This window comes from Folsomia candida, unplaced genomic scaffold, assembly GCF_002217175.1.
Source record: "Folsomia candida strain VU population unplaced genomic scaffold, ASM221717v1 Fcan01_Sc029, whole genome shotgun sequence".
NCBI lineage: Eukaryota > Metazoa > Arthropoda > Collembola > Entomobryomorpha > Isotomidae > Folsomia > Folsomia candida.
In genome coordinates, this window is record NW_019091221.1 from 831,030 (window position 1) to 856,648 (window position 25,619).

At 36.5% G+C, this 25,619-nt stretch overlaps 3 protein-coding genes across 4 annotated transcripts; 2 read left to right on the forward strand and 1 right to left on the reverse strand.

The window, feature by feature from the left end:
• The first annotated feature begins 6,235 nt into the window (after positions 1-6,235).
• On the forward strand, positions 6,236-8,483 carry LOC110860177. 2 transcript variants are annotated; one of them, XR_004837181.1, is made up of 6 exons: positions 6,236-6,436; positions 6,556-6,633; positions 7,008-7,073; positions 7,172-7,329; positions 8,122-8,200; positions 8,288-8,483. XR_004837181.1 is itself a non-coding variant. In XM_022109235.2 (6 exons), the coding sequence occupies exons 1-6, from the start codon at positions 6,347-6,349 to the stop codon at positions 8,341-8,343; spliced, it is 561 nt and encodes a 186-aa protein (XP_021964927.1). In that variant the 5' UTR covers positions 6,236-6,346; the 3' UTR covers positions 8,344-8,483. The 2 variants fall into 2 exon arrangements, 1 of the variants encoding a protein (XP_021964927.1); XM_022109235.2 differs by having other exon boundaries at positions 7,172-7,363.
• Positions 8,484-15,765: 7,282 nt separating this feature from the next.
• Positions 15,766-17,104, forward strand: LOC110860078 (sonic hedgehog protein A). Its single transcript, XM_022109144.2, has 2 exons — positions 15,766-16,131; positions 16,536-17,104. The coding sequence occupies exons 1-2, from the start codon at positions 15,807-15,809 to the stop codon at positions 16,838-16,840; spliced, it is 630 nt and encodes a 209-aa protein (XP_021964836.1). The 5' UTR covers positions 15,766-15,806; the 3' UTR covers positions 16,841-17,104.
• Positions 17,105-22,103: 4,999 nt separating this feature from the next.
• Positions 22,104-24,891, reverse strand: LOC118438971. Its single transcript, XM_035859952.1, has 4 exons — positions 24,760-24,891; positions 23,622-24,001; positions 22,874-23,181; positions 22,104-22,285 (listed from the first exon to the last, which is right to left on the reverse strand). The coding sequence occupies exons 1-4, from the start codon at positions 24,889-24,891 to the stop codon at positions 22,104-22,106; spliced, it is 1,002 nt and encodes a 333-aa protein (XP_035715845.1).
• Between the last annotated feature and the right edge of the window lie 728 nt (positions 24,892-25,619).

Here is a 25,619-nt window from a genome sequence, read left to right on the forward strand (position 1 = left end):
GTTTACTCTTTTTTCGTCAGCATAGTTTGCCTCCTGAGTTATCTCTGGATTTTGGAAAGGTTCGATATATTTGTTATGTGTATCTCCTGAAAAGTATTTTGCAAGATCTAGAAGGATAATTGGGCGGCTTCCCTTACTTCTAAATTAGTAAACTTTCAAGGCAAATTGTGGGAATATTTGTTGGTTGGAACAACGGCGAGTGTTCAAAAATAAGGGATAGTGAGTCAGGGAATCGAACCTAGAACATCTAACGCCGAAGTTCTTCAGGTTGAGCGTCTTAATTACTGAGCTACTCAGGCTGCTCTGTATGTATCTATGCCACTCTTTTTCCAACTAACATATATGCCACGCTTTCCCACAAAATGTATTTGACTCGATTGTCCTATCTTTTGCAAGTAATGGAATTTGAAAATGTGCAAACAATTGGGGAAACAGTGAAAATTTTAATGTTCAATATTGTTAAACATTACAATATCAGCCACTTGCAGTAATTGCAAAAAACGCCTTATTATAAAACAAGAACCATATATGAATTTTATAAAATCATAAGTTTCATTATTTTTAATGAATTTAAGGGAAATAGGAAAAATTCTAAACACCCGAGACTTGAAGAATTGCCTCAAGCTGTACAGACAGATCCAAGTTTTGGAAAAGTCACTTAACGCCGTTCTGAAGGATTCCATCCTCCCGGCATTCGTCCTTTGCGCTCCTCTAATCCAAATCGTGTGCATGTTCGTGTGCATCAATTTACACGCGGAAATCGAAATGCCGGGATTCGTCATGTTTCCGATGCTGTGGTTGGATGCGATTTGGGCGAACGTGTTCGTCTACACGTTGGCCTCCTATATTCACAACGTGTCCAAGAAGTTACTTCAGGAATTCAGAAATATGGCGGTTTGCATAGAGAACGAAGGACTGATGAGAAAAGAGATGAAGGCCATGTCTCGGCTAAAGATCAAATTTGGATCGAATTTTATCGACAGAACGACACCTCTCACGATTCAAAACTTTTGTTGGAGTCGAACCATGACGTTGACCCTGATCTGGACGAAACGTAGGAGATGAATCGATAAGCAGCGAACATAAATATGTTAATGGCGAAGAAGTGGACAATGTTTTAAGGAAAACGGGAGGAAGAGACTTACTTTGATATAGAGTAAAAATGTTAATAACAAAGTGCGGTCCTTGGGAATGCAAAGTTTCAATAAATTTGGTTCAAAATATTTAATTTTTGTAGACTATGCAAAGTATAATTTTTAAATATACACTCTCAATAATTTAAAAGCAAAATTATCACCATTTTTACTACCTTGACACGGTAACATTCACTGTCTGTCATTAGGTAACAAATTTGTCACCAAAATTGTCAACATAGAAAGTAACCGACATTATATCCATCATAGATACAATTTATATCCGTGGTGGAAATAATTTTGTCTCCCAAATTATTTCCTGCGAGTGGCAATTTGTCTCCTTAAAGTCCACTGCAACCTTTAGTGGCGGGAAGGTTTTCCTTGCAAACGTTTTTCTCTCTCCTCTGGCAGAATGGCAAAAATTGTTCGAGTTTCGTATCCTAGCAGAGGAAAAAAATTAATAATTGGAGATTCTGATTATGGATTATTCTCCACGTCAGGTAAATTATTTTAAGACATAATTTTTAGGTCGTTAATCTTTGATTATTTATCTTTTGTTATTTACAGTAAGACAAAAGTTTTTACTCGATCCGGATGCTCAAATTTCGTTCGAAGATAAGTATGGCACAGAAGTAGATGAAGATATTTTTCCAATTTTACTGCAACAACATTCCATCCCCAACGTTACGGTGAAAATCTTTGGGGAAGTGGATGTAATTTATGGTGGGTGAAAACTATATTTAAGGGTGGTAATTTTTATTTAGCTTTTAGTAAAAGTAAAAAACTAATTTAATGTCGGATATTTTGTTCGACCAAGTTGGACGAGGTGGTCTGATTCAAGCCAGACTGCGGCACATCCACAAATCTATAAACAAAGATAAGCCAAAAGTTGAAAGAAAGCGAGCGCTACCCAGGACGGAAATTTCGTCGATAAAACGTGTCCCCGTTGGATCAGAGGTGGCAGATAATTCGACGCTGTATTTGATTCGCAAGCTGAGTAGCCTTTGTCCAAAGACTGCAGAACAAGAAATAAAACGGCCGATGCAAGAGACTTTTCCACACCGCTCCGTGTTAAGGCAGACAAATCAATTAGGAATTCTAAATACCTACAACAAGTTTTTGGAATGTGATTTTCTGGTATGAAAATTTAATTTATTCATACAATGAGGTACCCTACTACGTAGGACGTTACACCTCAAGGATGCATTCACATTGTTAATACGAAGCATAATTTTTTTATAAATAATATTTATAATAGCAAGTTTTCAAATTCAAAATCATCAATCATATCATATACTACACATTATTAGTATTGAATTGTAAAATTTAAGAATTTTTTATAAATATTTCAGATTAATTTCGAATTCTCTTTGATGCATGAAAATTCCGTCAAAAACTTTGTTGACATTTGGCCAGCTGCTGCCACCAAAATTGTACAAAAGGCACCGAAAATTAGCAGAACTCCTGCGTTGCAAAAATTTGTTTTGGAAGAATCAAGCAAGTTTTTTTAGTGTTAATTGTTGTATGTCTTTGAGTGAACTTAGAATTAATAATTAAACTAATTTACAGATAACTGGGATATTAATATTTCTGCCCTTTTCACTCTATTGTACCTTATTCCACCTGCGCCACAGGGACAAGGGAGAGGAAGTCGCTCGAACATAACCGACGCTAAAGAACTTTTAATATCATTTTTTAAAGTAACTAATTTTTTACAACTTTACAATTTTTTTTAGTAACTACATTTTTTTTATTTTTGCTGATATTTTTGTAACTTGTATTTTCCTGGATTTAGCTTGGGACGCCACTCCAATCAATTTTGGACACGTGGGCGGATAAGAAAAGCCAACCAAATCTAGTTTGTCTTGGCGACAACAAAAAGGACCTTATTTCGTTTTTCATCGTGTGCGACCGAAAAATTCTTCCCATCGCAGCGCAAAATAGTGCAGAAGCTATCGACACTTTATTCAAGTCACACTACGTTTTCGCCACGGAATACGATAACAATTTGTCTGGATTATGGAAATTTATTCAAGTCTATTTATACAAATTAGAATTAGAGACGACCCCCCTTCCGCGCAAAGTTAAACAAGTCTACAGTCAACTCGCAAGTATTTTTGAGGTCCTCGAAGATTGTTGAACCAATTTACCATGTTCCAATGCCCGGAATGCGTTAGGTTATTTGGTACGGCTTTAGAAATTAAGAATCATTTCTTTGCTTATAAAGTTGTAATGGGCGAAAATATAATTTTAGTTGACGTTGAGGATTTAATTAAACATGATTGTATGGAGATTCAAAAAAATTGTAAAGTTGACGGTTTGTAACGACAAGGCATCATTTGTAAAGATGCACATATTTATTTATACGCTGGATGTTAATTTTATTGTTTAATTGTTTGTAGAGCCAGTTTGTAGAGTATATATCTAAGTATATATCTATATAAGTATATATATATAAACATGTACACAATTTAATTCCTACATATTTGTTGTTTTTATAATAGGTAGAAAAATGTGAGGAAATTTAATCTCTAATAAAATCTCGATTAAACAAGTGAATAAATTTCCATGATATTGTATATTTGCTTCCTCAGGGTTATAAACTATCACCGTAAGGAGATAAATGTATCCAAAACGGAGTTAATTTGTCACCCATATTATCACCACAAGTAGGTAAATTATTCCCACCCAGAGACAAAAGTTACCACCGTGTTGAATACATTCTGTAATCGGCAGTAACAAATTGTATCCGGACAGGTGACAATAGTATTTACCACCGCTCGGGAGGCAAAACACATTTGTCAACAGGTGGAGGTAAATTATTACCCTTCGGTAGAGTTGCATAGTACCTACACGGGGTAACGATTTTAGTGACAATTTTACTGAGAGTGTAACCGATAAGATTTTACTTAGCCTAGATACAGTCCATAAAAAAGTATTCGCCACCCCTTAACCTAACCTAACTCATTACCCGTCTAATAGAACAGATTAAATCTAATCTAATTAATCTAAAATTCCAGGTTCCTGTCACTATATAAATTCGACCATCATTTAGGCTATAGGAGAACTTATAAATATGGCATAATATGGCACATAAATATGGCATATGGAAGATATAAATATAAACATTTTTAATTTGATTTAGAATAGAGATTGTCGTCTCAAGTCGTTTTCTTCGTGATTCGAGTTTATCAATATTTTTTCTTACTGGATGTCGGGGCAGGGCTTTATTTTATTCTTTTAATCGTACAGTCTCACCTACCAGCAGTCATTTTTAAAGGTTTAGTTTATTGGAATTAGTACGACGATATATATGTATGTATGGAGTTACTGACAATTATTAACCAATAACGTGCCTGGGTGATACGTAGGCACATATGTATGTAATCAACTACTAATTACATATTCGACTTATAATTAACTCTAATTATGTCTACGCAGAAGACCATTCGTACTAATGGCTTACTTAATTACAATCTTTAATATATGTAGATAAATTCTGCAATTTACTACTTTCAATTGTTTATTAACGACTTTCCAAGTTGTGAAAAATTAATTAATTTAAATATAAAAGACGGCTAAAACTTCAGGCATTCTAGTGGTAAATACCCATCAAATTGGAGACCTCCGATATTAAAAATCATAGCAAGATGCGTTTCCTAATTGTTTTGGTAAGTTGAAATTCGTAATCTTGTATATGTAAAATGAAACTTTAATCCCGGGTGAAAATCGTATGTCGAATTTGACATAATTTTACACGAGTGGCCAGAACAATGGTTTGTGCAGAAAAAGTATGAACGATTCTGCATAAAACTTCGGACAAGTATATTCTGCAGAACGGTTTAGCACAATTAAATTAATTACTTAAATTACTTAATTTAATTAGTTGCTTAATTATGCATATATTTTGTGCACAAATTGTATCTGTATAAATTTTTCTGCATAAAACCCAGCCAAGTTTCTGCATAAAATCCCTTAAATTTTTCACCCGGGATATTTTTTCTACATTTACTAAATTTAGCCCCATTTTTCTTGTTTCTTAAACTTTTACATACTTAGATGTTAACGTGGTCCCTCATCTCGCTCATGCCTACTTCAGGGAATGGGGCTCACTTCGACCCGATTTTACCTCATGCCAACAACACTAAACTCACGAAACCCAACCGAACCGCTAGATTTGGAAATTATGTCTGCGTTACTAATCCATGCGGGGATAGCGACAACCGTTTCAATGGGAAATAAATCAATTTTTTTTAGAAAACTAGTCTTCAATAAAATATGTGACGTTAACCATTGATGGATTTTAAATTCAGAAATTTATTTTGTAATTTAAAATTTATTGTATTTCTTAAAATGTATTTTTAATTCAGAATAAATTTTATATCTAAACATCACATGGATGAAAATTAATGCAGGATGGTATCAAATCAAATTGAAGTTTTTTCTCGAATTTTTATTTGAATCTTTATTTTTATCAGGTCTCCAAGATTAACTTTTTGAGAAATGCGTATCCCTTTCGCCCGCAAATACAACCAATAATCAATAAAATATTACGGATTAATAATCATCATCACCACCACAGCAATAATCCCGAGGCTGTAGAGTCACGGCTACTACCAGGTTTCTTAGAGTGCACAATCAGTCTGTCCTGGCAGATGTTTAGTTAACATTTGTGGCAAATAAATTTGTAAATAAAAGCAAAATTTATCGCTATGAAAGATATAAATACACGCACTGATTTATTTAGCACGAATCCGATTTTATTCAGGCTTCATTTTAATGTTTTGAATGTACCAACGTGTTATTAATGGAATGGAAATTTTTTGCCTAAAATATTTTAAATGCAATACTGTAAACCATTAAGGAGGTTGCATACGTTAAATTACTCATATTATATGAGTCTTATATGTAAGCATATCTACATACGTACATAGATTCTACTCAATTCTATGGGCCATACATAAGCCTTATAAGAATTATTCATTGAATTAATTATTATTTTTATTATTATTATTATATTTAGATCCCATTCATAATAAACACGCGATAGAAAATATCTATAAAAGTAATACTGCATCACAGTCTGATTAATGCAGGATTCAATAAATTTTTGTAATACCAGTTTATCCCACTAAATTATAGTTGTGTGCTTGGAGAAAATTAATTTTCACCCACGCATTTGTTCAATTTCATGCAAGTTTGTTTTTCATAAAATGAAGTTGCCGGTTCCCCTTTTGCCAATTTTTCTACTTATTCACTCCGTGCAAAGTACTAATTTTTCGGCACACGTAATCACATCAAAGGTAAGAAAGAAATATTGAAAACATGTGTGAAAATTGAGTGTATGTAGGTGATTTAAATATTTTTCTAGTTCGATTTAATTAAAAATTGTGATTTTTTTACAAAACATAAATAATTACAGAATTGGGCCCTTCTAGCGAAATACCTTTTCAAGACGAACGGATCGAGGCTAGAGTATGAAATTAAATTTGAACGCGAGGTATGTATTTAATTCTGATCAAATTTCAGAAACCCCCGTAGAATTCATACCTGGTCAAAAACAAATGCATTCAAAGTTCAGTTATCGTAATTTCTGCTGAAGTTTTCATTTACATTCATTCATTGTCCTTCAAACTCATTTCATTTCACTTCATCGGACTTTATTTCTTACTTCGCCCCATGTATTAAAGATAGATCTTTTATCAAATCTTTCATCAAATCACAGGAAATTCATTTTCTATCATAATTAATCACATGAACGAAAGTGAACAGGTATGGTAGAATTATCGCTAATTTAGTAAAATCAATTAAGTATATGGACGATGTAGTCCCGTTAGTTTCTCCATTTCTGAATTCTTAAAATTTTCATGACAGAATTCTGACAACATTTCGTTACTCCTTATTCCGGACAACCTATGGACACCTTTTAGTAAAGCGGATGTAAGTAGCATGTTGAATATATCAGAGAGCTCAAACTATTATTCTGTTCAAGTGCTTACTTCTGAATTAATTTATGCATATATTATATTCATATTTAGACATGCCACGATAAAGTTAAGGTTCTGAGCTATGAAATGAATCAAATTATTCCATTAAGCGTGACAAATCTCTGGTCAGGATGCGAGCTTGACAAAAGCTGGAACACAACTTTGTGCAAAAATCAGAGAATGTTTTCATCCTCGAAAGATCGCATGTGGTATGTGAGCATCGCAAACTGTAATAGTTCAAAGGTACGGGTGTACATACGTATTTATATTCATACACGCTTAGAAAACATCATTACTGTCCGGAGTACATTACCGGCATTGGTAGTAACGGGCATTACCGCTCAGTAATGTTGTGGTAAGAAAGGATTTACCACTCATGAACAAACTATTACCAACCTGGTAGGAAATTATTACCACGTTAATACCAGCAAGGAGCATGTTTGTGACTTTACCAGATTTTTAACAGTGCAGTGTACACTCTTAAAAAGATGAATAAACGCGGTAATACTCTACCCGGTGGGTATTGATCTGGTACTAAATTAGTACTTCATGGCCAGAATTTAATACCCATTAGTATTAAACTTATTACAATAGAGGATTATTTTATTACCAGATCAATACCGTTGGGTAGAGTCATGTGACTCACTGTGCAGTATTTAATACCGGGGGTATAGATTTTAATACCCAGTTTCTAAGAGTGTATTTCGTAAGGGAAGTCGACAATTATACAATTAGCCTTCAATGTGTTACCGCCGCTTGTTGGGTTGTCTCTAATTAACTATGAGCAGTCCGGCCACCTCACAAAGTACTAGGGGTCATCCATATATTACGTCATCAAAAATTCTCGATTTTACCACCCAACGTCAACATTAAGGAATAAGGAATTTTAACATGGGAAAGATAGGAATACCACAACCGCCCACTAAATAAAATGATGCCGTAATATATGGACGGGTCCCACATTGATATTCGTAATCAATTTGCTAATATTTATTGTTTAGGGGCTCGATATAAACTACAAAATTTCCATGAAAAATAACGGCGATCTTGAGGAACAAGCTTCATATGCGAGTCGACTTTGTAAGCTACATACCAATATTTCTGCTCTGATAACTTGTTTATGAAATTCTTATAGTGTAGCAAACTTGTTGATTTTATCCCTTGCAGATACTTGGTCATCATTTGTATTCCTTGGCTTTGTGTCAGCTTTCTTGTTATTGTGAGGACAAATAATGTTACAAACTTTGAATTAAATAATCAGGTTGATATGTTTGTGAAGTGGGGAAATTTAAAATTATTTGTAAAATTTTGTCCAAATAAATAGCATTATTTATATGTATGTTAATAAAAATTTGGATTTGTATTTGGCATTGTGGCTCATTCAAAATTATTTAATTAGCTTACCATATCCAAACAGGACGAGTTTATTAATACGAATAAGTAATATGAATGTGTATAATTCACTGTTCAATATATTGAATAAATACATTTTTTTTAATTTGAATGAATTAATGAATCGGTGGATGCATTTTTTCCAAATTTTTAGTGAATGAATGATTGAATGCCTTTTTTTTATTAATTTTTTATTAAGTAATAAATGAATATTATTTGAAAAGGTATTGATGAAGTTATTAACATATCATGTTGTGATTTTGATTTATTTACTCCCGAATTTTCTGACAAAAGCCCACTAGGCACAACAGAAATGTAAATAATCTTCATGACTTAACAATATAACTTACATATCATGTTACGGTATTGGTTACAAGCTCGGTTACATTTATTATCATTAATTTTTCGCTCTAAATATTATGCTCCATGCAGGGGCAAAACTAATTTCCGGTTGAGAGAACAATTATGTATGTTGAATTGAATTAGTATACACATACTCTTCAGAAGCATGAGATTGGTTTAATTTTTACCCCTTTTGTTGTATTTTACGCTCACACTGGTAAACAGTGGTAAAAAGTTTGAGCCTGTTCCGCCCCAGGAAGAAGAAAAAGGTGGACTTAATCCGATAACCAACACGCTACCGATTTGGGCCTTAATTTTGACCGGCTTTGTGGCCATGTTTCTCCTCATGTTTACCGCCGTCGGGGGAGCATACATTTCTAAAAGGTATGAAAGTACTGGGCTCCACGGATAAGTTAGTGTCTCGTATAAATCTGAAATGTGAAATTTAATATGTAATTTACATAATATCAGCAATAACACTTGCAACACATACAGAAGTAATAAAATTTGACGTGACAAAATGCATAAATTCAACTACGATTTTATATATTGTTTAACAAAAAGCCAACAACTTCTAAAACACTCATTTTATTTCGTAAATGCCAAAAAATTACATATGTTCAAAACCAATACTTAAATAAATACTTACGGGGTACACAGAAATTTATTGGGTTTTGCAAACTAATTGCAATTTAAATATGATTTTATCACGATGGAATTGCAGATTTTATTAAAGATTGTTAGCGTATTGTTTAATTATGCGTCATACATAGTTATATACCTATACATAAATATATTTCGCCAGTTGCAAAAAAAATTTTGCCAAAAGTTTAAAAAAGCTGGATTCGAAATTCAAATTTCTAATATTACCTATCTATTTAATATTACAACTATTAAATACTAGCGTATAAGCCCGTCCCCGCCAGGCGAGCGAAAACTATAAACTGGAAATATCTGTCGGAAATGGAAGGGAAAGTAAAAATAATCAATCTAGGAGAGACAACCACTCCTAGATACCTACCATACCATCATAAAACCACTCACAAGATAACTATCATAAGGCATTTAAAGTTTTGAATTTAATTTATTCTGAATCCATCCGGAACTTGTCTTTCTTTACTTTAACTTCCGTCACGGAAAATTCCTTTCACTTCCGTTGCAGACAAACATTTCCACCTTATAATATAGATTATTAACTTCACCAGTTAATTCCAACACAGAAAATGAAACATGCCTGGATTCCATCGGATTTAATGGACCCTCCAATCCCCAAAAATTTTGCTTCTATCCCTTTATCAACGTAAATACCAGTGTCCGCCACAATGCCAAAGTTCACATCGACCGGACCTGCATGAAGGGTGTGGTCCATTAAGCTGGCTCGCCCCATGAATCCACCCCCCGAGTAGCCAGCCCCCACTTGGCCACTGGCCGAAAGAAACGTACTTTCCAATGTCACGTTGTCGCCGTCCATGCCGATATTAAAGTTTGTCCGCGCTACTGTGGCGCCTACTTTTCCAGCGACGAAAGGCCGGAGAACACCGTTAGATGATAAACTAGAGTCAGCCGACACTTCTAAAAGATTTACTTCCATTTTCTTTTGTTTGACGCCGTAAGCTCCTAAAATAAAAAAAACATATGTCGGGTAGTTCGAGAAGATTGTTTTTTTTACAAATGACATAACACTCTAAACAATGCGACTGGTAAATAATAAAGTATTATCCGTCGACATATTTATACATACTTGTCACTATCGTTACGTTAATAAATTTGTTATTGACAATGCGATGATGCCAGCGGTCTGGCTCCGATTTTAATGAAGCCACAATAATTATGTAGCCTTACATAAATAATTGAACATGTTTCAGGATTTTTCATAATTCTCACTTTAAACAAAGTTATGATGATTTACGTGGCCAAAAATTCGCATTTTTCTCCCTCAAAAATAAAAAAAGAAAAACTCCAGGAGAAAAATGCGAATTTTTGGCCACGTAAATCATCATAACTTTGTTTAAAGTGAGAATTATGAAAAATCCTGAAACATGTGTTCAATTATTTATGTAAGGCTACATAATTATTGTGGCTTCATTAAAATCGGAACCAGACCGCTGGCGTCATCGCATCGTGAGTGCTAGGATATTTATTATCAACTGGAGCCGTGAGTGAAAAATACTTACTACTGGCGTGGTAACAAATTTATTACCTATCAAGAAAACTCAAAAAACCAGACAGGAGTATATGTAATACTAACCGACTGGTAATACTTTATCCTCGGATTTTTTAAAGACAGCAATATTTAATTAACCTGCTCTAGCGCGATGGTCCGATCCCCAAAATCCTTGATCATGTTTTCCAGTTTCAGCATAGGGATTAAATTCTCTCTCGATGCGAGGGATGGGCACTAAAATTTAGAAAAAGAACTAATTTCCTTCAATTTTACATGCAGAATGTCAAGAGTTTAAATGTATTTACGTACGTACCCCCGTCTAAACAAGTTGTTATGGCGCAGACAAAAAGAAAATTTGCTAGATACGACCACATTTCGCATACGTGAATATGACTGAACAAAGTATGGACAATGGACTTATCCGCATTTTATATTCAAGATACTCCTGGGTATTCATGTTTTGTCGTGGAAAAACCTAACCCGAATTACAAAATATAACGTTCCCCGTAGTGTTAATTATTCACCCAGTTTCGCAGAAATGGATTTACATTATTAATTTTAGCGAAACACTAAAATAAATTGGAACAGTGGCAGCAAGATAACCTTACCCTGCCGAATCTCAAGGCCATGCGCGCACAACGACAGGCTCGATCCCGCATTAATCGCCTAAAAATGAGGGTCTAGTTTTTACTCTGGTGACCGTAATATTTGACCGTTTGAGGTCATTTTTGGCGCACACATTTCTAATCACATTCCCAAGGGTGGTTTTCAAGGGTTTTGACCTAGGTCACCTACGTGACCTTCCACAATTCACCAAACGTTTTGCATAATATTCGGTTTTTACACTCTAGTAACCGTACTTTTTGACCTTTTGAGGTCAAACGTGGCACACGGAGTCGCAACCATATTCCCCAGGGTGGTTTTCAAAGATTTTGAGCTAGGTCACTTCAGTGACCCCACAGAGGTCATAAAACTCGAATGACCTCTGTGGGGTCACTGAAGTGACCTAGGTCAAAACCCTTGAAAACCACCCTGGGGAATGTGATTGGAAATGTGTGCGCCAAAAATGACCTCAAACGGTCAAATATTACGGTCACCAGAGTGACCAGAGCTCTAAAAACTAGAGCCTCATTTTTAGGCGATTAATGCGGGATCGAGCCTGTCGTTGTGCGCGCATGGCCTTGTAATTCGGCGGGGTAAGGTTATCTTGCTGCCACTGTATCAATCAAGGAAATCACTGCAACGATGTATACATCTGCGTCCGTTAATCTCAATTGAAATGAATGACTTATATTTCCTGATTACGATTAAATAATAAAGTGACGCCATGTGAGATGGTTAGAACGCATAAAAATTCCATTCAATCCAATTTAATTCATAAAGCTGGGCTGGCATAAAGTTTTCATAAATAAGTGATCATATATCCAACTGGTGTGTAGTTAAATCGGTTTATTTAATTGACGGGACCGGTTTCGTAGTAAACCTTCTGCATCAATAATAAAATAAAAATTATTAAAAAATGCACGAAAATGCATAAAAATGAGTATTCTAGGAATTTCATATTTTCAAGGAATCCTATACTTTTCTAACCCCTCAAATTGGGGGCAAGATTCAGTTAAACACCGTAAAATTGTTGAATTATCACTCTTTAAAATAACATTTTCATTAATTTTTCATATAAAAAATGAAAATGGTACGTCACGAAAATGATAAAATTATCAGAAAATAGCCATCAAGCAGCACAACGGTGTGTAAATTGATCAGATATTTATAAAAATTGGAATATTACAATATGATTAGTACTAAAATCATTTTCCTGCATTTTCGTGCACTTTTCCGGTACATATTAATCAATACTAAGCTGATCAATGGTAGTAAATATTTAATACAATAACGTGAAGTAATAAATGAATAGCTTCGTATTAAAATTTTATCATATCATTATTGGCAAATTTTTATTTACTATAAAATTCTGGACCCTATAACACAGAGAAATCTGAACATATGTACAAGATTTATACACCCTTAAATAACTCTTAATAATCCGGTAAAGTCACGCAAGTAATGAGTTCTCAGTAATAAATTTGGTAATAATATTTTATCCGGTAGTAAAAATTCGTTACCATGAGGGTAAAACTTTATTACCAAGCTATTGTCTACCACACGGTACAACTTATCATTACCACTTTGGTATATACGTGTGCGCTTCGATAATGTTATTACCAGAGTGTACATCACAGATTCAACCGAATTCAGTGCATCATTTTCCATGACATACATTCCATTCGTAAATAAGTATGTAAATAAGTAGACTCAATAATTTTATAGAGACGCGTGGCGTGTGTATCCATGCCATTTCTTGGGTAAACTATTACAACTTGACGGCTTCCACACACACACATGCAAATACATAATTGGCAATTATTATCAAAGAAAAAACCTGTCGGATCGCGTATGTCGGTTGCTTGGTAAATCTGGTCGGTACATGTACACACACACAATCCACGGGATTTTCCAGATCCACCCACCCCACGTGGCAGGAAAACTTGCTTTACATACATTCGCAGCCTAATTACTCCATCATTGCAAACAGTACTGGGCTAAATTTTTTGCACGCACTGAGAAGCAATCGCAGAAACGGGGAAGGTTATTATTTATTACGTGTTTTTTTGCAAACCATGCAAAATATGTAAACCGTTGCGAACGAAATGTAGCAAAGGGGTGAACACTAGCGAAACTAGGGGTAGGCAGGGTAGGCACCGCCTAGGGGCCCCACGGAGTGGGGGCCTGTAGCTATTCGGAATTTTTTAAAATTTGTTGCACATCGAACAATGGCGAAACTGCGCGTAAGCGTCGCAGTGGGGACTTCAGAATTCAAAGCTACTTAAAATTATGTTAAGAAATTCTGCCAAATTTTATTTTGTAAAAATGCTGAGATGAGGGTCACCACTAAAACATTTTTTAGTTATTTTTCTACAGGTTTTGTGCGTATCTCCGTAATAGTTTAAAAATTTAACACATTTTAAGTTGGGCAAATTGATTGAAAACCGATAGTACGAGGAAAACGACACATATGTATTTTGTCAGGATCCTAGCGTTGATTGTAGTTGATTTACAAATGATAAATTTTCTTCAGCTGTTTAACTAAATTAGTCTGAATTAAAAAACCGAAACTCAGTATAATCTGCCAGTTCCGCACAAAGTTTCTGAAGTGATTTCATTTAAACCATATTTTAACCTCCTTCGTACAACTGATTTTAAAATAAAATTTCCCTTCGATAAAACATTGATTTCATAATTATACCTGATAGCGACCAAATGGAATTGTCAACCAGTTTAGAATTCTTGACTTTTGACAAAAATAACCAAAAATCTACTTTTTAACATTTGTTAAAACAGAACAGGGAAAATGTCAAAATTTGGGTAGAAAAACAACGAAAAATATCCACTTTTCACGATCGAGCTTTCCACAAAATGATGAAGAAAGATTCTTTTCTTCTTTCTTATTATTCTTTCTAAGAAATTTTGATGTCAAGACCTCCTTGCTACAAGTTATTTCTCGGGAATATTCCGTTGCGTACCAATTACACACATTTGTGTAACGATTTTTTATCACTTGACTACCAATCAATTTTTCGCAATATTACTTTGCCTACGAATTACACATATTTGTGTTGCAACATTATTTCCATTAGCTACCAATTACACACCAGATCGTTTTCCATCGCGTACCAGTTACACAAATGTGTGTAATTATCTGGGGGATTTTAAAAATTCTAGCAGTCAACGGAAATCTATCAAGTTGTAAAATGCCGGACAACATAAAAGTCCCAAAAAATATTTTGGTAGCTAAGAAAACAAATTTTGCTACACAAATGTGTGTAATTGTTAGGCAAAGTAACATTTCGAAAAATAGTTTATGGTAGTCAAGTGATAAAAAATCGTTACACAAATGTGTGTAATTGGTAGTCAAGAGGTTAATGCAGTACAGACAAACATTGTTACTTTCTCCGTCAACGGAAAATATAATAAATGTATAAATAAATGTAGAAAAATAAACAAATTCCGTGAAAGGTAAATCAAATACTGCACAAATGCGTTTACTTTGTCGTAAAGTGGTTAAACCCTTGTTTGTTTAATAATACAGCACAAAATTACCTTGCACTGAATCAAGTTTATGTTTTGCTAAAAACCACAAAATTTTCCGTGTTTTTGTAAGTCATGTCAAATCTGTCAGGGACAGGGGCCCCCACAACCTCGTACCTACCGGCCCCAAATTTATAGTTCCGCTAGTGGGGGTGAAGCAGCACGGTCATGATACGTCAGAACTATGTTGATTTTTGAAATCCTGTCCAAAACTACGTTTAAAAGGTCGAAACAAAAAAGTCGACACGATTGACCGTTGCTCTCATCCCCGTGACCTTATGACATATGTATAACGCCCATCTTTGAACTCATCCGTTCTTCAAAAATCAGTAACACGTTAGCGACAACCGCATGTCGAAATTCGAAACCGTTCAAAAGTTATCGTGGATCCTGACAAACAGACAGACATATAGACAGACAGACGGACAGACGGACGGACAGGACATTTCCATAAAGAGATTTCGCTTCTCTTCACCCCTCAATAATCTTGATATGATTTCCCTCAACGAGTCCAATTAAATGAATAAACTGGAAAAGATATAAAAAGGCATCCCACCTTCTTCCCGAGGTATCACAATTATTTCAGAACTTTGCACGAAACTTGAATCATCCACCCCGAAAAAGAAACTTACCAGCCTCAAAATGCCCCCATTTTGTTGCTCATCTCCCGCCATCGCGATCTGTTTTCCACCCGGGACCCTCGTGACTAGCAGGACCCGGGGGGAAATTGAGATTCAAGAGTTGACCCGGGGGGAAGAAATTTTGACCCTGGACGCCAAAAATGGGGCCCCTAAATGGACCGAATTCTACACCTGGACCCACAAAGATGCCAACATCATGGCGGACTTTGTCGTCTTGATTGTCTCGGATGGAAAGGAGCTCCTTATTTCCAACGACCATCAGCTGTTCGTTGCTGGTGAGCAGGGAAAATTGCCAATCGCGAAAAAAGCTGGGGATGTGAAGATTGGTGAGTTTTATTTTATTTTATGAGGCTAAAACCACACTTTTAGGGGGTGATTAATATTTGGGGGAGCCCCGGACAAAAATTTCTCTGGGGGAGAATGGTCCAATTCTTATCCCCATTTTTTCCCAATTACCATTGTTTCTTCAAAATTAATCCTAAAGTTGGGTATACACACTTAAAAATCAAGTAAATATAATTAAATACATTTAAATCTGAAGGATAATAAAAAAAATTTAATTGTCAAATTAATTATGTATTTGACTGGCCTTAAGGGGATTTTATTAAGGAGATTTGTTTATTGTTACGTGGAGGCAAACATAAATGGGGGCTCATTTCAATAATTTAGGAGACAGAATCCATCGTTTTAGAGGGTCGTTAAATAAATTGTGCTATTCCAACATTTCCAGGCGAGGAGTTGCTCCTGGCCGACCCCGACTCCGGCCATGTGAAGAGGATGGAAGTGGTGGAAATCTCTGTGACCGAGTTGCGCGGGGTGTACGCCCCCCTCACGATGAGTGGCACGTTTCTAGCGAACGGAATCTTGGTGGGGTGCTATTTAGGAGGCGCCCATAAGGAAGCACATCTCTCCGCCGCCCCACTCCGGGCCTGGTATCGACTCAAGCGCCGTGGGGGAGGAGGAATTAAACAGGACAAGAAGGACCCCTCGGAGGGAAGGTGGAGCTTTCTTCACAGGCCCGTCATGGCTAATTAAATAAACTTTCCTTTTCATGAATTGATTGCGAGTAAATCGTTCAGGTAGACTCTTTTCACTACTATTGCGAAATTACTTTGTTAACTTTTAACTTGTTTACTTTGAAGTTTGAATTTGCTTTAGTAGATAAAATTCTCACACCAGAAAATTAATTAGTCATTAATCCATTAATTGAACTGTAAATGTTGGTTTTGGTCCTGTACTCAATTTTAAATACTCCTTAAATGAATCTTTCTGATTTAAATAAATACATACAAAAAATAACATGAATGCGGTACGAAAACAAAAACAATTTATTCATGCATCCGCATTGAGTGGATGGATGGAGTCTGGAAGTTGTGCATGATATCGGTGCCATCAGACCTGTTAAAAAATATTTTTTGCCTTCAAACCTTGGTCATTCAGATTTTTGAATTCCAATTTTCTTGCAAAAAGTGAATCTTTCATTCACTTTCATTAACCTCCTTGATACCAGTTATTTCTCGAGAAAATTCCGTTGCGTACCAATTAAATATATTTATTTATTTGTATAGCAAAATTATTTCCATTAGCTACCAATTACACACGAGATCGTTTTCCATTACACAAATGTGTGTAATTATATCGAGATTTTGAAAATTCTGGTAGTCCACTGAAATCTATCAACTTATAAAATTCCGGATAACATAAAATTTCCAAAAATTATTTTAGTACACAAATGTGTGTAATTGGTAGGCAAAGTAATATTTCGAAAAATAGTATGTAAGTGATAAAAAATCGTTACACAAACGTGTCTAATTGGTAGCCAAGAGGTTAACATGAAAGGATATCACTCAATCAGAATGATTCACAATCATGCATAATTGGTCATGCTGAAGAAAATGAATATGTAGGCATGAAAATCGGAGCATAGTCGCGGATAGAATCATCTTTTCATTGCGTGTGAGGGCAAACTATGTATTTATTTCAGACGTAATAAACAAAACGCTAAAGTTCTCTTGCTCGTGGGAACCATTTAGATAGTTTCTGTTAAAAAGATAAATCATCTTATAATAAAAATATCCCACGCTTTATATGTATCTATTTATAACATAGAGATGACTTTATTTCCACTTTTCCTTGCCGACTTCATACAGACGTACGTACGTATTTACATGTGTACATACACTCAAAATAAGGCAGTAATGAATCATTACCATGCGGAATGACTATGTGGCTCTACCACGTCGATTACGATTTGTCGTAGAAATGGTAATAATATGTAAGTTCAGGGAAATTCAAATTTAATACATAATGGTATTCACTTCCTTAATATTTGGTAATGAATTTGAATTTCTCTGAAATTATAATTACCATTTCTACGACAAATCGTAACCGACGTGGTAGAGCCACATAGTCATTCCGCATGGTAATGATTCATTACTATGTACCTTATTTTGAGTGTATATATGTACACCTTATGCAACAGAGGAAAATTTGGATTAATAATAATAATAATAAGCAGTTATTATCCTCATTTATTAATATTATTTAGTGATTACAAAATTCGGGGTTAATACGAGTAAAAATAACATATTATCCAATTAATTTTTGCAAAACAAACTAGAACTATTTTCATGCGCTTAAAGTATCAAAATTAAATAATTAATCTTATCCACAGTCTATTTAATTACTCGACAAGTTTAGGATTTCTAAGGTTTACAATTGCTTCTAATTTATTGTCATAGATTGTTTGAGATTTTTTGTACTCTTCATTCATTTTATTAATAACTAGCTAATAAGCCCGTCTTCGCCGGGCGATAAATTTCACACTTTGAATGCCTGTCCGCAACGGGAGTAAATTAAATTAAGATAAATTGCGTAATTAGCTAGAAAGAATCATGATAGTGATTGGTGGTGGTAATCGGGAAGTGCTAAAATTGGCGCATGTCCAAAGGAACTTTTATACTCTCCCATTACATAACTGTACCATCCTAGTAAACCCACCAGCCCAGCAAACCCTTCAGCCAAGTAAACCCATCACCCCAGGAAACGCACCAGTCCAGTAAACCCTCAGCCTAGTAAACGCACCAGCCAACCCATCAGCCCAGTAAACGCACCAGCCAACCCATCAGCCCAGTAAACGCACCAGCCAACCCATCAGCCCAGTAAACGCACCAGCCAACCCATCAGCCCAGTAAACGCACCAGCCAACCCATCAGCCCAGTAAACGCACCAGCCAACCCATCAGCCCAGTAAACGCACTAGCCAACCCATCAGCCCAGTAAACGCACCAGTCCAGTAAACCCTCAGCCTAGTAAACGCACCAGCCAACCCATCAGCCCAGTAAACGCACCAGTCCAGTAAACCCTCAGCCTAGTAAACGCACCAGCCAACCCATCAGCCCAGTAAACGCACCAGCCAACCCATCAGCCCAGTAAACGCACCAGCCAACCCATCAGCCAAGTAAACCAGTCAGCCCAGTCAACGCACCAGTAAACCCATTAGCCCATAAAACGCTACAGTCCAGTAAGCGGAGCAGCCCAATAATTGCAGCAACTCAGTACATACGCCACCAACCTGTCGTCATGTTGAAATGCCGGTCGTATACCTAGACGACTTATTACTGCATTTCAAGTCGTTTTTTGCAATACGTCTTGTCGTGGAATCTTTAACTTGAAATGCAAGACGACTGGCAAGCCCAATTGCTATTGCATTGAAGTCGATTCTTGCAATACATCTTATCTTCCCCTGCTTAACTTGAATTGTAAGAGCATATGCTAGATGACTTGAAATGCAATTCCACCTCATTTTGCACTTCATCTTGCACTTCATCTTGCACTTCGACTTGAAACTACGAAGTGCAAGAGTCGAAGTGCAAGATGAGGTGAAATGCAATTGCACTTCATCTTGCACTTCAACTTGAAACTACGAAGTGCAAGAGCATATGCAAGAGCTTGATAACCAATTTTCGGATAACACCTTTAACCAACCAAGATAACCAGAATAACCACCCATAGATATCTACCTACCAAGATAACCATCGATCAAGATAACCACCCACCAAGATAACCTTCCATCAAGATAACCGTCCATCAAGATAACCGTCCATCAAGATAACCACCCACCAAGATAATCATTCATCAAGATAACCACCCACCAAGATAACCTTCCATCAAGATAACCACCCACCAAGATAATCATCCATCAGGGTAACCACCCACCAAGATAATCATCCATCAAGGTAACCACCCACTAAGATAATCATCCATCAAGATAACCACCTTCTGATAACTCCAACCACAGATAACTTCCCCCAAAGATAATCGCGCATAAACAACCCCGCAAAGATAACCGCTCACGTACCCCCACCCTTAGCTAATCACACAAAGACGATTACCGTCAGATAACCACCATTAGATAATCACCCTTTTAAAACATATGACACCCCTCCTCCAACTTTTGAAACATGTTTTGAATTTGATTCATTTTGAATTTTTGCGCCATTCGAAACTTTACTTTCCTCACTTTCACTTCCTTAACGAACAGAATTTTGGGACGGAAAATTTTACTTTCACTTCCGTTGCCAACAGACATTCCCTCTTATAATATAGATTCCATTAATGGTTGAGTTTCGGTAAAAAGAGTTAGGTTTTTTAAATTTTTAATTTCAGACAGGGACCATTTTGTTAGGGGCTGGTCCTTTAGCTTTGTTTAATGATATAAAATGTAATTATGCCTACATACAAAAACATACTCTGCGAAAACAATTTTCACTGCAGTGAATTGAATAAACCTTACATCCTTCATGCCTGATAGAATTAAAACAATACTCATAAATGTGACTAGACGTATGTACCTAGTACTCGCAAAAGTTCTGTTATAAGATTTCCCGGGTAAATTAAGCAGGCAAAGCAATTTTTTAGAAAGTTCTACTATTTTTTATTGAAATCTCCATGCAATTGTCTGTCAGAAACCATGTTTTGAAAACTTTGTGACCCAAGGTGCCGAAATGACAGATAGGCAAACATGGCGTGTTTAAATTTTTCAGGAACATTTTAGCGAACGTCGAAAATTGACATTTTTAAATTGTTCAATAAAAATCGGAATTGATTGCAAGATGGTCGACCGTACCATAAAATGGTGCAGTGACACTAGCAGTGTCGACGACGGAAAAAAAAGTGGAAGTGAACGGCTAGAAAGGTCACCAAAATTGACGAAGGCGCGAAAAAGCTGGATTCGCCCGAATCCATGCCGAGCCCTAAGAAAATTTCCCTCACAAATGAACGATCAAGTAAAAGTAAGTCCCGCGCCCTTAATGTAAACCTTAGACTTATGTCTTCAAGATTTGAGGAGAACTACTCGTTAGCTACACGCCAAGTGAAAACAGACCCATCAGAACCCGGGTGCTGATCACACGGTACGCGCTTGAAAAATGGAAACCGATATTAAAAAATAATTAGCCCACCTTTATGGGTGAGGCTAAATAAAATAGCCAAAAAAACATATTTCCACCCCACCGGTCTAGGCTATTCATAAAAATTTTGATGGGACCCACCATCCTGTTTTTATGATTTTTTATTGGACTTAACTCGGATTGGGTCGAAAAAGTGATTTTTCTTAGCAAGGGGGTGAAAATTTGTGTCAAAAATTATTTTTTCAAGTTCTCCAGCGAATTGTGGAACCACTGAACTATTAGCTTTTCGAAAATAGCGACGTAACGTTCAACAAGGGCTCAGGTCCCGTTCATATGGCAGAGATAGCAATTCGGTGGTTAAAATCCTCAGTTCCTGACTCCATTTCGGACCAAGAAAAAAATTCACTGTTGTCGAACCTAAACCTGCTGGACTATGATACATTTTTCAAACTTTAGCTGGATGTATGTGCTAAACTTCACACAAGTGTGGAATCCATAAAAAATTCTGTCGTCAGGATATGGGGTCAATCTTCCCGGGAACGCGTGCGTACTTCGATGGAGTGGTGGATACCAAGACTGCGGGCTCGTCTAGCCTTATAAGAGTGACACTTTAAAAAGTGAATCATGTTTCTTATACAGAATTTCATGGGCTTTTCAGTGATTTAATTAGTTTTTCGAAATTCGATAAACTGGGTTCGCTACAGCGAGTTGTTCTTATAACAGAACTTTAGCGACTACTAGGTATACAGATCTGTATAACATGTTGAGGGTAAGCTTGACTGAATCTACATAAATATAAATTTAAGTGCTTTGTAGGTACAAATTCTTGCCCTTCTTCCCCACCCAATGTACTTCTCGTCTCAACCCCCCGCCCCCTCTCCCCGTTCGTTATACGCACACAAGGTTTATATTATAGGCACACTTTTCCACCTCCTCCCCCAAAGAGTGGGCCTCCTCGACAAAGTTTTTGAGGAACAATTCTGCCTCCGCAGAGTCCTGGAAGATTTCGTCATCCCCCTGCAGACAGATGGTGACTTGACCTCCAGCCGTTAAGGGGGTAATTCCCACTCCTGGAAGGGACCAAAGCAAAAAAAATATCAGATTTCGCCCAAATTATCTATGAATAGTATTTTAAAATGCGGAAATATAATAAACAACCCGAAAAACATGGGAATCCAAGGTAACTTCACTGCATCGAAAAGTGGTTTTGTTACCTCTTGTTACCCGGGTGAAAATCGTATATCGAATTTGCCATAATTCTGCACAAGTGGCCGGAATAATTCTTTGTGCAGAAAAAGTATGAACAATTCTGCATAAAACTTCTGACAGGTATATTCTGCAGAATAGTTTAGCACAATTATGCATAATTCGGCATATTTTGGGCATAAATTATTTCTGCATAAAATCCAACCAATTCACTACATACATAAAACCTACCCAAATTTACGCATAAAATCCCTTAAATTTTTCACCCGGGTAGATATTTCAATCTTTTCATTGCCGGCCTCACCTAACGTTTCGGTCTACTTATTCTTACCAATTTTTTCAAACAATCTTCAATTTACAGATATTTGCGGGAAGGATTGCAAGCTAATTTTTTGCAACATCAATTTATGAGAGGAACGTGAAAAATGATAAAATTTCGAAATTTTACCAACCTATCGGGACGATTGGGAATTCCGAATGTTGCATAACGAAGAGTTCCTTAACCCCAACGCCAACCACTTCATACTTTTCGTGGGACATCATGAATGGATTCACGGCAAGTTCGAAGCCCTCGTGTGACCCCATCCGAGCACCAAAGTCCAAAAGGGTGATGGGGATTAAAGGCCCAAAGACGGATTTCAAGAGTAAACTTGCCGTTCCATGGGGGGACCCTTGCTCCATCTGGTATCGCTGGTGAATAGTTTGGAGCTGTTTGAGCTTATCGTTTTCTCTCAAGGGGACAGGGATGAAGCAAAGTAAGCTGCAATTTTGGAAAAATCTATCAAAATTTATGAACTCTTTTGCATGAAACCCAGTTTCAACTTTTATCCTGCTGAGTAATTGGCTGATATTCCAAATGTGCACATGATGCATAAATCATAATTCAAAATTTCCCGAGCGGAATAATGTTCTTGAAAACTACAAATTTCGCCGTCCACAACAAAACATGGTTTTGGGGCAAATGTTTGAGGACGGATTTGAAAAATGGATTTTGCTCACTTTAAACCACAATTATTTTCAAAATGTTTGCGAAATACTGTAAAAATGGGGCAGCGCAAAGTACACGGACAATTTTTCCTATTGACAAATTTTCCATTCTAACCTGACATTTAAACCAACCTGTATCTAACGCATTGATGGTGCAGCTAATAAAGTTAAAATATTGACCCAACTAAATTTCATTATTTCCCAAAAACTTACGCATGATTGCAGAAGACACCCTTATCCGCGGGATGATTTGGAGCGGGAAGGATAAACATGAGTGGGGCTTCCTCGCAGAGAAACACTTGGTCAGAGGTCGATGACTTCCCCCGAAATCTTGGCGTCTCTGCGACCCATCGTCGAAACGTGGTGAGGAACACGGACATGAAAATGGCGGAGAGTTTACACCCACTGGATTTCGATATTTGTTTAAATCGTGCCAAATCCATGGACTCTTTTGCGTAGTGCATGACCTCCGAGGGGGTCGTTGTGGGGGCGGCCTGTTTCCCTTCGCGGAATGGGTGTCTCGTTAAATCTAAGGTTAAACTGGACACCACCGTGTGCACCATGAGGAAGGGGGCTTTTGCTAATAATTTTACCTGGAAAGGAGTAAACCGATTGCATGAAATGGCTGTGAAATTGGTATGAGCAGGCCTTCACAAAATTCTAGTTGTGCACATATATGTTCACATTCATTCATTTAATAAATTATTCATTCAATATTCAAAATTTGAACGAATATTTTATTCTAATTTTTGATTGCGTGAATATTGAGTGAATATCTATTCAATTCGTGTGACTGAATAATGAATGAATATTTTTTTTCATCATTCATTTTTTACTCAATGCTTAAAACGGGGAAAATTGAGAAATTCTTCTAATACTGTGAATTTCGAATAAAATAAATAATGAGGAAATGGTGAATAATTAATAAATGTTGAATAATAATGAATACTTTTTTTCAAATTATGATTGTGTGAATAAGAAATGAATATTTTTTTTCTAGGCATTGAATGAATGAACTTTGAAGGAGTAAATAATTTTTGAACATCTATGATGGCACCAAATATGGTCAATTTCTGGACCCATTTTCGAAAATTTTGCAATGGATTAAATGGAAACTAAGCTCTTTGAATTACTTAAAGTTTTTCTAATCATCGCCGTATTTAGTATCGCATAATATGCGACGCATATATGAGAAAATTACTACTCGGACTATCCAAAATCACAACGCTACATTCCATATTTTTAACATACCATGTGCCACCAACTCCGACTTGATTTCATTGTCACGGGGCCCTTGACGATGGGAGGTTGGTTATTTGTTAGTTTATCTATCAGGATTCTCGAACAGTACCCATCTCCCAGGGCGTGGCTCGCCTTGAAGATGAGACTGCTCCTCCCCTCCGCTCGGAAGTGGAGCAGGACAATCTCCCACTTCGGGTAGTTTCTCCGGATTTTGGAATGATCCCTCGAAATCCGGAGGCATGCTTGCTTTTCTGTTTCCACAGTGGGGGCGTGATCCTCCTCGCGTATGTGGCGGGTGAGGTCCAGGGGTGCCCGGGTTTTGTAGGAGTAGCCCAGAATTCGGGTGAATGTCTGGTGAAACACGGGGTACTGAAATATGCAGAGGAAGGAAAATTTGTTGAAATTACATACAATGTGCAATATGCCAGGACAGGAATATGGTAAAGAGTTCGGTAAAATTGTTATTGATCTTTCAATTTTTTTCACCCTACAGCTAACGCTATTCGGTAACTAGTTCGCTAATTCACTAGTTTTGTCAAATCGAAAAATTTTGCGTTTTTATACTTTATGGAACACTGATGACAAAATTCTTAAAGTATTGAATTTCAAAGGCAAAATTTGAGTAATTTATGGAGATTTGCGAATGTTTCCCAATAAAAAATTTTCCATCGTAACCTGACATTTAACTCACCCTGTATATTCCAGCCACAATTGGCCCATTTTCCACGTGTATTACCACGTGTATTCTCATATTTATTTACAACCTCACCTCTGCATCTTTCCCGTTCGCGAGAAAAGTTGTGTGGAAATGTCCCCTCAATTTGTCCAGATCTATGATGCCCTCCCCCACTAAACAGATTGACAGCATGCTCCCAACCTCGGTCAGACACATCATTGAGTCCATCACGTTGTTTGCTTGAAGAAATGCGTCCGAATACTTGAGCCACACCCACAACAACGAGGCACACT